Here is a 12,995-nt window from a genome sequence, read left to right on the forward strand (position 1 = left end):
TTATTTTCCCTCCACTGTCCTGGACTGTTTCATTTATCTTGTGGTTTGGCCTAATTTACACTTTTGCCTAGTGGAGCACTGACTGTTGCTGATTCTAGGATGTTTTCGCTTTCATTTGCAGTATCATTTGTTTATCTGTTTGTTAGGTGAATTTTGCATAACTGTCATTCTGTCCTTTTTGTTTCTAGTCCTGCAGCGAGTGCATGGCTGGCCTCTGGCCACAGGTTTGGTGGATATACTGGGAGTTCTCTCAATATTTGCATTAACATAATTTGTTAGTATGTTCATTTAGTGCGGTATTTGTGGTAGCTTTCATAGTTTGTTTGCTAACAGAATACTCCTAGTGTCCCAGGAGAGGTTGGTTTGCTGCCAGCAGCTGAAGTTATGACTTCTTCCTTTTTTTCATAGTTTCAGTAAATCTTAATCAAGTTGTGGAGCCTGACCTACACTGACTCTTGTGGTCTCTTAACTGAAGCCTCTATATCCTTTTACTTAAACAGTAACATAAAGTCAGCTATGATGTCTACAAAACGGGAACAAAAGAGAGAAGTCTGTTAAACACACATCCTCTTCAGGGTAGCCGGGGGAGGCTGGAGCCTGTCCCAGATGACTAAAATCCCATTTAATATGCTGCTGCACCAACAAACTACTTGCAAGGCAACAAGATTTATTGCAAAGAAGCATTGTTACAACAAAGAAATAATCAAACAAACCCAAGCTATGTGTAGTAAAAAATGTACGGGACCTTAGGACCTGCTGCTCAACGTCAGCGAGACACATTGGACTGTCCGGCCTGGGTATTTTAGGTGTGCAAATTTTGTGAGTTCTTTCAAATTTCTTCTTCTCTACATATTTGAATTGTTTGCCTTTTTATCACTGCTAATGCCTTTTTCAGTTTGAGTGGTTTTTAATTTTCAATGTACTTATTTTGACCTACATCAGTTTTAGTTAAAATAATATATCTAAACAGAATAATATCAGTTTTATGTTTTTAAAAAACGTTTTACATTTGCTTTAAAAAAGTGCTTCAGAAATAAAGCAGATAAAGCAAAGTCAGTCCTGTTGGACTGTCACACACACTGTCCCAGGAGTCCAGATAATCTAAAATGTATTATTTTTATTATATGACTGAGCATCCCCAAATCACACAAAAGTGTGTGGGAGGAATAATCATGGAAACAAGAAGATTTCGCGCTCTCTCTCTGACTGTGATGATGAACAGCAAGCAAAGGAATACGTCTTCAGACAAGAAAAGGATTAATGTAGGTATCTGCCTTACAATATAAAGCCTAAAGGCGACTGCTGTTGTGATTTTGCGCAAAATAAATTGAATTGATTTCCTGGTTTCTAGGTAGTTTCGTAAAAGCAAGTCACCATCACTGCTTACTTTGAAACACCGGAGACTTTTTTTTTTAATAAGCTGCTTTGTTTTGTTGAAACTCACTCGATCCTGTTCTTTGCATCCGTAAAAGTTAATTAACACAAAACAAAACACTAGCACCAAATTTATTAACGGTCGCCAGCGCAAAATCCTTTCTTTGCGTCAAAAAGCTACCTGGATTTATTAAAAAGGGTCAGAGTTGGTTATACAACTAAAAGACTTGAATACATGTATTGTAACAGCTGGACATTTAAATGAATCATACAAACGCGAGTGCCTCCTGAAATTTATGAGAAAACGCAAAAACAAAAAATAAAAAACAAAAATCTAATAAAAAAGCTTCTGAATTTGTTTGTGGGATTTGTGATAGTTGGGAATTTCTTGGGAATGAGATTATGCTTTTTCTTTTCAGAGTGAGTGCGTAACTGTGAGTGAATGGCTCAAAATTGTGAGCACAGTGCTGAAAGTTTGGCTCTGTCCTGTATCTTCCCTGAGTCATCATCCTGCATGTGTTATGTGTCAAATGACTTACTTACTTACTCTGTATTATTATAATAATAAATTTGGCGTTAAATATTATCATGGCATGTCCACTCAGCTCGTCTTATTTGGTTTTCTTGCATGGCAAATTCTACAAGTGCTGATGAACTGAAACCGATTAACTTACTGTTAATATTTTAGTTCCTCACTTGAAAACGAAAATGCATGCCGCTCCTGCGTGGTCCCATAAGGTCTTTTCAAAGTAAAAGTCATCTAGAGCGTCACACATGCATCCGAGTCTTGTTTTTAATCACATAAATAAATAAAATACCTGGTTGACCTCGTAGCTGTGATACAAAGCTCGTATAATGACGTACTTATACAGTTATGATCACAAACAGTGAATGGAAAGGGATGAAAAATTCTGGCAGTGGGCTGCAACATGAACTGAGTGAGGTGTCGTCGTGTATAGACGATCTTCGCAGCAGTAGTTTCGCGTTTAGGGGTTCAGGTCAGACCCCTTCCTCTAAAACGCGTTGGCTCTATGAACAGATCCTGTCCATTTGTGTATCCGGTAAGTTTGATTATTTAAACATATAAACTGCCGTTGTTCTTGTCAGCATCAGCTATCTGACCGTCTGCGATGTTGGCTTCAAACCGAAAATAAAACAGACCCCTGAGTGCGATGTCAGTGAGGTTATTTTTTAAGCTACGGTTTTGTGTTTTTAGCCTTTAAGTGACACTGTAACATTAGTTTGTTTTAGCGTCCTTTTTCTCTACTAATAAAGTTCACGAGTACCCAGAGCCACAGCCGCTGAACAATGATTTTTTTAACTAATAATATTTTATCAGAAACATTTTCCTGTAACTAGAAGTAACGTCTTACCAATATAATGGCTGAAGTGTAATCCAATATTTCAAAGTATCCTGTAGTACAGGGGTGGGCAATTCCAGGCCCCGAGGGCCGGTGTCCTGCAGGTTTTAGATCTCACCTTGGGTCAACGCACCTGAATCACATGATTAGTTTGTTACCAGACCTCTGGAGAACTTCAGGACATGTTGAGGTGCTAATTTAGCCATTTAAATCAGCTGTGTTGGTTCAAGGACACATCTAAAACCTGCAGGGACACCGGCCCTCGGGGCCTGGAGTTGCCCACCCCTGCTGTAGTAGTTGAGAGAAACCTATGCCAAAAACAGCCAGACATGCAGGTGAAGAATCAAAACAAAAGTAAAGAAGTGCAGCAAAAGACAACATTCTGGACATTAATCAGATACATCATTGGAATGAAGACACACAGCACATAATTCTATAACCTATAATTGTGATTCTAATCAGATATTACAAGGTCCTGAATTTAATTCAACAATAAAGCGAACATTTTTTGTTTAATGTTTTTTTTTTTTTAAATAATTACTTCTTTGTTTCTTTCCCAGGTTGAAAGCTGTTTACATACATTTTAAGCTGCCATGGCTGTCACGAATGACATAAAAATCCCCCTATATGTAATCGGATTTATCTTGTCAGTCCTTTTCTGTATATGTAAATACATGTGCAAAAGCCCTGACAATGAAAATTGTAAGTACTCCACAGCTGCTACTTTCATTTGTTTGTGTGTGTGTGTGTGTGTGTGTGTGTGTGTGTGTGTGTGTGTGTGTATGGGTGGAGTGGGTGGGTCGATGGGTGTGGGAGGAGTGGGAGGAGGGTGTGGCAGGGAGGGATCAGTTAAGACTTGATGATATACTTTGGTGCTCACTATTGTGGACATTTACACATCAATTTTTATATTTTCTAATTAGTTTTTTTATTTTGTTTTGACTTTTTGTTTTTAATTCAGTTAAGCTTCTGCTATTCTGAGTGTATTTTCTTTTTTCAAAAAGCATGTTGATTAATGTCTCATAGTGTGCCTGTAGGTGTAACTAGACGGCAGAGTGCGAATGTACTGTTTATAAGATTGGGGAAACCTGCAGTCAGCTGAGACTGAAGAAGTCACTTGGATGAGTGATAAAACGTTTCTCCCAATGAAAACACTACGTCCAGATGAACAGAATCAACCTTTGGAGATTACACAACATTGAAAACTGTGAACACTAGACTACTAACAAACAGACAGGCAGACAGAACTGATTACATACTCTCTCTTTGGGGGAACAAAATTAAAACCTTGGATTACATAATTATAATGCCAGTTACAATGAAATGTAACATTGCTGAGATGCTGTTTCAATTAGAAAAACACAATTTTCTGTGCATCTTCTCCTAGAGGCCAAAAAGACTACTAAGACAATGACATGATAATCATCAGTCACTGATACCAAGTTTGATATGTATGAATGTGTAAAAACAAGCATACATGTTAAAAAAAATTATACCCCCTAAAACATTTGCATCTGAGTTTTTACATTTTGTTTTTTGTATCTTTGTTCCAGATGAATACTAACTTAACAACATATCCATATCTCCTGCACGTGGTAGTATTGTGATTTGATCACTACTTTGCACACCTGCTACTTAATGATCAACTGAATGTTAGATGAGTTTAGGTCAACCAGGTAGTTCATCTGGACAGGGAATATCTGGCAGATCAGGGATATCTTTGAGTTCTAACAACAGCATTCCAGTTGAGGTTCTCCTGACAAGTGCAGGCAGGTTAAGGGGAGTGCAGTTCTGGCAGCAGCTGAAGCAAAAACCCAGGTCATGCTCCACGGTCTTTGACCCAGTTTTTGAGTTTATTATGGTCTTGTGAATCATTCGTTTGGATAAGAGATTTTCTAGTTCTGTATTGGTTTAGTAGTAGTAGTTTTATATCAGTTAGTCTTGAGTTTTGTTTCTCTAGTGCATCTGAGTTTTTTATTTCTAGTTCATGGTTCTTTGTTTTGTTATGTTAGTTCCCATTAGTGTCTAGTCTGTTCCTGGTCTCATATCTATATTGTCATCAGTGACTCCTGTTCTAGTCTGTTTAGTCTCCATGTTTCGTTATCCTTTGTTTTCCCGATCATGTTCCCATGTCTATCTGGTCTCTCTGTCCTTCCATATTAATTCATCTGTGGTCCAGTCCAGTGTCAAGTTCACGTGTCTCAGTCTAGAGCTGAGTGTGTGCTGTTTGCTTTATTTTGATAGTCTCCTGCCTCGTGTGTATTGTTTTTTACTTCCCTTGTCTCCTTAGCGAGTGATTAGCGTCAGCTGCGTACCCACCTGGGGCCTGTCCCGTCACGATCCTCTGTGTGTATATTGTCTGAGTCTTCCTCTGTTCCTTATCATGTTCCCCCTCATTGTGTCCAAGTTTGTGATACATACTTCAGTAACATTTAAGAATCTTCTAAGAACTGATGGAATTAAACTTGTTTAAATACCTGTTGAAGTAACTTTTTTTTGTTGCCCTCACTACTCGTTTTACATTCCTAGAAAAGGGACCAACCTCACAGGTGTAAACATACTGTGGGGTGTGTTTGCTCATCGTTTCTGCTGTTTCCTTTCTGAATTTTCCTGTAAATGACTTGTGAGTACAAAGAAAGTGCAGATCTGCCTCTGAGCAGCAGACATTTAGGATTGTGTTCTTGTTTCCTGACTGTGACCGGCTGCACTGTTAAGCTGTTGCTTTGCATTTTTCAAGACAACATGTGAGAATCAATTTCAGTCTACATTTATGTGTAAATGTTCTCCATCAGTGGACACGTCTATTCAAAAATCTTCTAAAATAAACCTCAGATAGTAGAGTGTGCAATAAATCTCAGATCCAGAGCTTAACTACATGTAATCAGTTTGTCTTTGTATTGTGTGAAATGTTAGGTTCATAAGTAACTAATAGGCCTCACACGTTACTGTTGTTGGTACCTTGAACCTGTTTGTTAACTAGACAATGCCACATAAATGTTCTTCACGGGAAGTGGTTTTGTTGACTACCACTCTGTTCACACCTTGTCTTCCCACAGTTCTTTTTCTTCCGTTCCATTTTCAACTGTACTCACACAGTGAAGTCTAAGTACAGTGGAAAAACAACGTAAACCTCTATATTTAACAGAGGAAATTACATCATATTTATTAAATTGAGAGAATGACAGTGTGTGAAAATCAGTTTAGAACTAAATAAAAAAGTAGTTTAACATTCATGACATGGTAAACAGTCTTCTATTATCACTGTTTGTACACGTGTTGGATATAAGTGAAACTAATTAAACACTTTTTCCCACACTTGAATAACTCAGCTGCTTCATGTAAAACAACCAAAGCTATAGATACCTCATGAATACAACATTTTTGTTGCTTCTTTGCTTACAGCTGTGATGGCTACCGCTGGCCACACCATAAATGTCAACAGCACTTCTCAGCAGTACACTCAGCAACCGACTGCAGCACCTGGGCCCTCTCAGTCCCACCAGAGAGCGTCCTACCAGCCAGCACCAGCTCAGCCTGATGACCCAGCTGAGCTCATGACCACATCACCCAGCCATGAACAGCCATTCCTAAGACCACCACCATCATACGAGGAAACAAGTTAGTTTGGATTTTGATCAACCCTGTATTTTACAAAAACTATGAAAACAATATATTTTTTAGACTAAACAGGTCAAAACAGGCTTTGAAAACCAAAACCGTGGCTCTCTGGAAATCCTCTGCTGTTAAGGTTCCAATTGCTGCTGTATAATATTTATTTTTACACTACAGAACTGCATTTGTTGGTAATATTAAGTTTTTTGGTATGATCGTGGTCTCATGCTAAGTTGTCTTTCTGTTTCCAGCTGGTCCTGCCTACCCTCTACAACTGATGCCTTCCAGTGAGACAGTGTTCATCCCACTGTACCTATCAGAGGGTACTGTGCATGAGCACAACGGTCTACAGGACAGCACAGACTTCCTAACCAGCACTGCATGCGACCCTGAATTTGTTATACGCTAGGCTTAATAGTCATAGCGCCCCAAGCAGACACAAACATGATGCAAAATATTTGGCTCAAATGGAAGTATGTACTTTGAATGAAGATGAGACACAGCAGTGTAACTTGATGTATTTTCAATTTTATTCTTTAAACCAGTTTTTAGTGGCTCAAGTTATTTAGAAAAATTGAAACACAAGGTCACTGTTTCTCACTAATTGTCTTTGGCCTTATTCCTCAAGATCTCTCCCTCTTGTCTTTACTCTCTATCGGGGAAAGTACTTGACAGTCAGATTCAGTTGTCAGCAGTTAGAAGGTGTTTCAGTGTTCATTAGAAATGCATCGATGGATGCACATGCAAGATAAATATGAACACGTTAAAGAAGCTGACGTTAAAGTCAGGCGGTTGTACAGAAAATCATTGTGAAGTTAATAACTTTTGTTATTATTTTATTATAGTCTCTTATTATATTTTTTTACATTGGATACGGTTTGAGTTATAGATTTTAGAAAAACAATCAGTTGTTAAACAGTGCGTCTCTAGTATCTGTGGATATCGTCTCATCGCTATCTATGAATTTACTGCAGACCTGCAAAGTGCTGTTAACCCTTTTTCTCTGTGTATTTGTGTGCATTGCCTTGTAAGTCATGCCCCATGTGAATGAATTCAAAGAGTGCAAACATTTATTACTGAGGGTTTTTTCTCCATTCATGTCAGGTCAGCTGATCACTCACACTTCCTGAACACATACAGTTCCACTTTTTTAATGCATGTTGTTTTCAGTGTGTAAAAGATGCGTTTACACTGTATTATTTTTGTTAGGACATCACACGCTCCCCCATTGAGTGAGCTGAATTCTGGATCTGTAATTTATGCTCTAGGTAATTATTGAAATGAACTGACTGCTCCTTTGTATATACATTTTCTCACGGATAGATCGATGTGCAGCGGCCCTTCGGTCTCCCTTTACAGGGAGTGCAGAATTATTAGGCAAATGAGTATTTTGTCCACATCATCCTCTTCATGCATGTTGTCTTACTCCAAGCTGTATAGGCTCGAAAGCCTACTACCAATTAAGCATATTAGGTGATGTGCATCTCTGTAATGAGAAGGGGTGTGGTCTAATGACATCAACACCCTATATCAGGTGTGCATAATTATTAGGCAACTTCCTTTCCTTTGGCAAAATGGGTCAAAAGAAGGACTTGACAGGCACAGAAAAGTCAAAAATAGTGAGATATCTTGCAGAGGGATGCAGCAGTCTCAAAATTGCAAAGCTTCTGAAGCGTGATCATCGAACAATCAAGCGTTTCATTCAAAATAGTCAACAGGGTCGCAAGAAGCGTGTGGAAAAACCAAGACGCCAAATAACTGCCCATGAACTGAGAAAAGTCAAGCGTGCAGCTGCCAAGATGCCACTTGCCACCAGTTTGGCCATATTTCAGAGCTGCAACATCACTGGAGTGCCCAAAAGCACAAGGTGTGCAATACTCAGAGACATGGCCAAGGTAAGAAAGGCTGAAAGACGACCACCACTGAACAAGAAACACAAGCTGAAACGTCAAGACTGGGCCAAGAAATATCTCAAGACTGGTTTTTCTAAGGTTTTATGGACTGATGAAATGAGAGTGAGTCTTGATGGGCCAGATGGATGGGCCCGTGGCTGGATTGGTAAAGGGCAGAGAGCTCCAGTCTGACTCAGACGCCAGCAAGGTGGAGGTGGAGTACTGGTTTGGGCTGGTATCATCAAAGAGGAGCTTGTGGGGCCTTTTCGGGTTGAGGATGGAGTCAAGCTCAACTCCCAGTCCTACTGCCAGTTCCTGGAAGACACCTTCTTCAAGCAGTGGTACAGGAAGAAGTCTGCATCCTTCAAGAAAAACATGATTTTCATGCAGGACAATGCTCCATCACACGCGTCCAAGTACTCCACAGCGTGGCTGGCAAGAAAGGGTATAAAAGAAGAAAAACTAATGACATGGCCTCCTTGTTCACCTGATCTGAACCCCATTGAGAACCTGTGGTCCATCATCAAATGTGAGAGTTACAAGGAGGGAAAACAGTACACCTCTCTGAACAGTGTCTGGGAGGCTGTGGTTGCTGCTGCACGCAATGTTGATGGTGAACAGATCAAAACACTGACAGAATCCATGGATGGCAGGCTTTTGAGTGTCCTTGCAAAGAAAGGTGGCTATATTGGTCGCTGATTTGTTTTTGTTTTGTTTTTGAATGTCAGAAATGTATATTTGTGAATGTGGAGATGTTATATTGGTTTCACTGGTAAAAATAAATTATTGAAATGGGTATATATTTGTTTTTGTTAAGTTGCCTAATAATTATGCACAGTAATAGTCACCTGCACACACAGATATCCCCCTAAAATAGCTAAAACTAAAAACAAACTAAAAACTACTTCCAAAAACATTCAGCTTTGATATTAATGAGTTTTTTGGGTTCATTGAGAACATGGTTGTTGTTCAATAATAAAATTATTCCTCAAAAATACAACTTGCCTAATAATTCTGCACTCCCTGTACTGTACATCCTGTACCTTAGCCTGTGTAGTGATATTGACAACAAAAATAATTAAAAATACACTTACCCATCGGGGCGCCGGAAACTGGTAGATTGCAGGTATGCCAGTTTGCCAGTCCAGCTCTGGCTGGTAAACCAAACCAGATTAATTAATCTGGCCTAAATATTGTTATGAGAGTTGTGAAAACTCATTTTGTCGTTATTGATTTTCTGGCACGGAATACCTTTGAAGTAGCAAATAAATTACGATCGATTAAACTTACTATCAATATGTTTTTTTCCTCTTATGAAATAAAAGTGTCGGAGTTTCGAGCCTGTGCGGTTTCGCCAAACTTGCAGTCGAGAATTTTCAAAGTAAAAGCCATCTAAAGCGTCAAAAATTAATTGTTAACATGCCAATTTTTACTGTCTTGATTTTAATTCGACAATAAATAAACAAACAGACTTCTGTGACCTCACTGTTATGGCCATGTTCATAAGAAAAGATGTGCTTATAGATCATGATTGTAAATTGTCTGTGAATGGAAGAAGGCTGTCAGTGGGCTGGAATATGCATTCAGTGTGGAGGCCACGTGTGTGGAAGATCTACAGCAAGTAGTTTCGCGTTAAGGGGTTCAGATCAGACCCCTTCCTCTAAGACGTGTTGGCTCTGGGTGTGCTCCCGTCCCATCGTGTATCCGGTGAGTTTAAATATTTAACTCTGTGTAGGTGTTCTTATCAGCATCACATATCGGACTGCGTGTTTCGGCATGCAGTCTGTGATTTTGGCTTCAAACCGAAAATAAAATTTAATTAAAAACAAAAAAAAACCCTGACGGCTATAGGACGATATCAATAAGGTTACTTAAAAAAACAAAAACCTTCCATTAACTCTCTAACATTAGTTTGTTTCAGTCACCCTTTACGTACAGTTAAACAGCACCCAGAACCACAGCCTCTGAAACGAAACTCGAGCTTAATTAACAACTCCATAAAGCCAACGTGCTTCTGCTCTGCTCTGATCCGAATTAAACAACTGCTTATTATTTTATCTGAAATAATCTGAAATTTCGAGGGTGGAAAAATGCGCCTTGTAGGAGTCAAAATCGAAAGTGAGAAAAACTATGCTACAGTCAGCGAGGCAGGTGAAGATCAGAACAAAAGGAGTAGGCTACAGCAAAGGACTTCAACAATTGGGACATTAAGCAGATGCTGTCAGAACTGCCTAAAGGATTACGCACACCCCTATATAAACTGTTACTTGATTTAAATATGACTGCTGAATTTTTGTGTATTCTCTTACTGGTTTTTAATCATACTCTGGTCGCTATGCTTTGCCTCAATTTGATTTGGTGAACAATAAATCCCAACATTTTCTTCAGTTTTGTTTTTGCATTAGATAATTATTTCTTTGTTGCCTATTCAGACTGAACACTGTTCCTACACATCCATTTCCTGCTACCACTGCTGTCATGAGTGAAATGTACTACGTCTTTCTCGTTGGTATCTTGTCATTCTTTATCAGCTTCTGCAGCTACTTGTGCAAGATTGCTGCCAATGAAGAAGAGTGTAAGTACTCCATCACCACTAACAGGTGATACTTATAGCTGCACTCCTTCATTTCATATACAACGGCCAAAGCTGTAACATTTCTTATCTCTTGTTACTTGTATGCTTACAGCTGAGGTGGCTACCGCTACTCATACCTCTCATTCCCACCAGAGAGCCTCCTACCAGCCAACACCAGCAGAGCTCATGACCACATCACCAAACCATGAACAACCATTCCCACAAACACCACCACCATCGTATGAGGAAACAAGTTAGTGTGTCCAAAATATATTAGTATGGATAAGTGAAATATTGATGTCAGCTTTTCTACAGGCATCCAGACTCTGTTGACTCATGCAGAGCAGAGAAACTTGGGTGCAACGCAGTGTAATCAGTGTCCTGCCGAACACCAGAGACACAGAAATGATGAAAAAGAAACATGACACAAATTAGAGCAAAATTCAACATGTTTTTGAATTTGACTGAATCTAAATTAGGACAACTTTTCTTTCAATTAAAGATAATAACTTTTAAAATGAATGCATAATCTGATATTGAAGCTAATTTGTTACTTTAAGAGTGGTGCATTCTCAAATAGATCTGCAAATTATTGAACAAAGATTAAGAGTTGCACAAAAGCACACTGACCTACAGTGACAACACATTATATTAAGTTTGCAGATTAAGACACAATATTGTAGTTTCTTTCTCTTCAGAATATTTGTCATCTAATGCTAAGGTTCAAATTGCTGCTGTGTAATATTTTACTTATTCTTGCTGTTAAATTTATTTTTAGTGTGACTGTGGTCTCACGCTAAGTTCTCTTTCTTTTTCCAGTTAGTACACTCCACCTGATGCATTCCAGCCAGACTGTGTTCATCCCCAGCGATCCACTGTACCCTTCAGAGGGTATTGTGCATGAGTACAACGGTCTACTGGATAGCACCGACTTCCTAACGAGCTCTGCATGCGACCCTGAGTTTGTTCTACCCTAGACTTAATAGTCACAGTGCCACAACCAGACACATAAATGATTCAACATATTTGGCACAAATGGCAGAATTGGAATGAAGATGAGAAACTGCAGAGTAACTTGGTTCATGTATTTTAGTGGCTAAAGGTAGAAATGCTGGGACAGTAAAGCTGCATCAGTGAGAACAATAACACTTGTTTTTGTTTGTTAAGGTAAAGTATCTCAGTTGGTTTTACAGGAACTTCTTTTCAATCTCTTTCTAGTAGCAGAGCACTTTATTTTCAGTTGTTTAAGTGAGAAAAAAAGAACTTACTGCAGTTTGGGCATGATTGTGAAGTTTAATAACTTCTTTTATTATTTTGTTATATTCTTTTATTATGAAAATTATTTTTTTCATTGAAGAAAAGTTTATTTGTTTTCTTGTGGTGTCACCTATAGTTCCTAGAAAAACCTTTGAAGTGCCTTGAACCTTTTCCCCTCTGTATTTGTGTGGATTACCTTCTAAGTCTGTTGGAAACAAAGAGTGAAACATTCATCACTGAGGGTTTATTCTGGATTCATTTTCCTTAAAACCTCAAGTTGTTTTTCGCCTACCAGCACATATAAAAACAGTTTGACAAAATAAGCCTCCTCTCGTTTATCTTAAATTGGGTGCTGATTACACTGTATTATTGCTGTTAGGACATCACTCGCTCCCTTATTGGATGTGTTCAATTCTGTAATTTACCCCCTGTTGTGTGTTGTGTGATAATTATTGAAATCAACTGACTGCGTCTTTCACTTACACCCCCCCCCCCCACCCCCCACCCCCCCAAATAAATAAATAAATAAATAAATAAATAATTCTCCCCCAAATATTTTCCGCTCACGTTTAGCATTTTTGAGAATTTACCCTGAGGCTCTTTGGTTAACCCAGAGGGCTTTGCACTAATAAATCGACTGTGACAACTCATTTTGTGTTTGTCTTGACTTTCTTTCGTGGAATATCCTTAAAGTGAAAATTTAATCGACCTGTTAAGCTTACTACGATTTCTTTCTTTCTTTCTTTCTTTCTTTCTTTCTTTCTTTCCTCACTTGAAATAAAAGTGGCCCAGTCGCTCCGGTGCGGTTCCGCAAACCGCGCTGAAGAGTATTTTCAAAATAAAAGCCGATTAGTAATCGATTAGCAGCCTACCAATTCTTACTGTCTTGTTTTCAGTAATAATAATAATAATAATCTTTATTAT

The 12,995-nt window shown here is 38.7% G+C and overlaps 1 protein-coding gene and 1 long non-coding RNA gene across 3 annotated transcripts; both read left to right on the top strand.

Annotated features, from left to right (window-relative positions):
• The first annotated feature begins 616 nt into the window (after positions 1 to 616).
• Positions 617 to 9,779, top strand: LOC146574523 (uncharacterized). Of its 2 annotated transcripts, XM_085274248.1 has the most exons (4): positions 2,333 to 2,435; positions 3,296 to 3,437; positions 6,138 to 6,353; positions 6,599 to 9,777. In XM_085274248.1, exons 2-4 carry the CDS (start codon positions 3,329 to 3,331, stop codon positions 6,754 to 6,756), a joined length of 483 nt encoding a protein of 160 aa, XP_085130374.1. In that variant the 5' UTR covers positions 2,333 to 2,435; positions 3,296 to 3,328; the 3' UTR covers positions 6,757 to 9,777. The 2 variants fall into 2 exon arrangements, with proteins under 2 accessions (XP_085130375.1, XP_085130374.1); XM_085274249.1 differs by lacking the exons at positions 2,333 to 2,435; positions 3,296 to 3,437 and adding an exon at positions 617 to 819 and having other exon boundaries at positions 6,599 to 9,779.
• A 124-nt stretch (positions 9,780 to 9,903) lies between these two features.
• Positions 9,904 to 12,538, top strand: LOC146574524 (uncharacterized). The gene is made up of 4 exons (XR_014892476.1): positions 9,904 to 9,946; positions 10,771 to 10,814; positions 10,927 to 11,067; positions 11,634 to 12,538. It is a non-coding gene; the product is annotated as an uncharacterized LOC146574524 (long non-coding RNA).
• The last annotated feature ends 457 nt before the right edge of the window (positions 12,539 to 12,995 follow it).

Source organism: Mchenga conophoros, linkage group LG5 (genome assembly GCF_057382185.1).
Source record: "Mchenga conophoros isolate Kocher_MC1m ecotype Shallow Benthic linkage group LG5, M_conophoros_male_GT1.1, whole genome shotgun sequence".
NCBI classification, from domain to species: Eukaryota; Metazoa; Chordata; class Actinopteri; order Cichliformes; family Cichlidae; genus Mchenga; species Mchenga conophoros.

Bases quoted from the DNA above. Each gene is read 5' to 3' on its own strand.
- LOC146574523 (XM_085274248.1), top strand. From the start codon at position 3,329: ATGGCTGTCACGAATGACATAAAAATCCCCCTATATGTAATCGGATTT. The intron at 3,438-6,137 runs GTAAGTACTCCA...CTTTGCTTACAG, and splicing joins AAGCCCTGACAATGAAAATT to CTGTGATGGCTACCGCTGGC. The intron at 6,354-6,598 runs GTTAGTTTGGAT...TTCTGTTTCCAG, and splicing joins ACCATCATACGAGGAAACAA to CTGGTCCTGCCTACCCTCTA.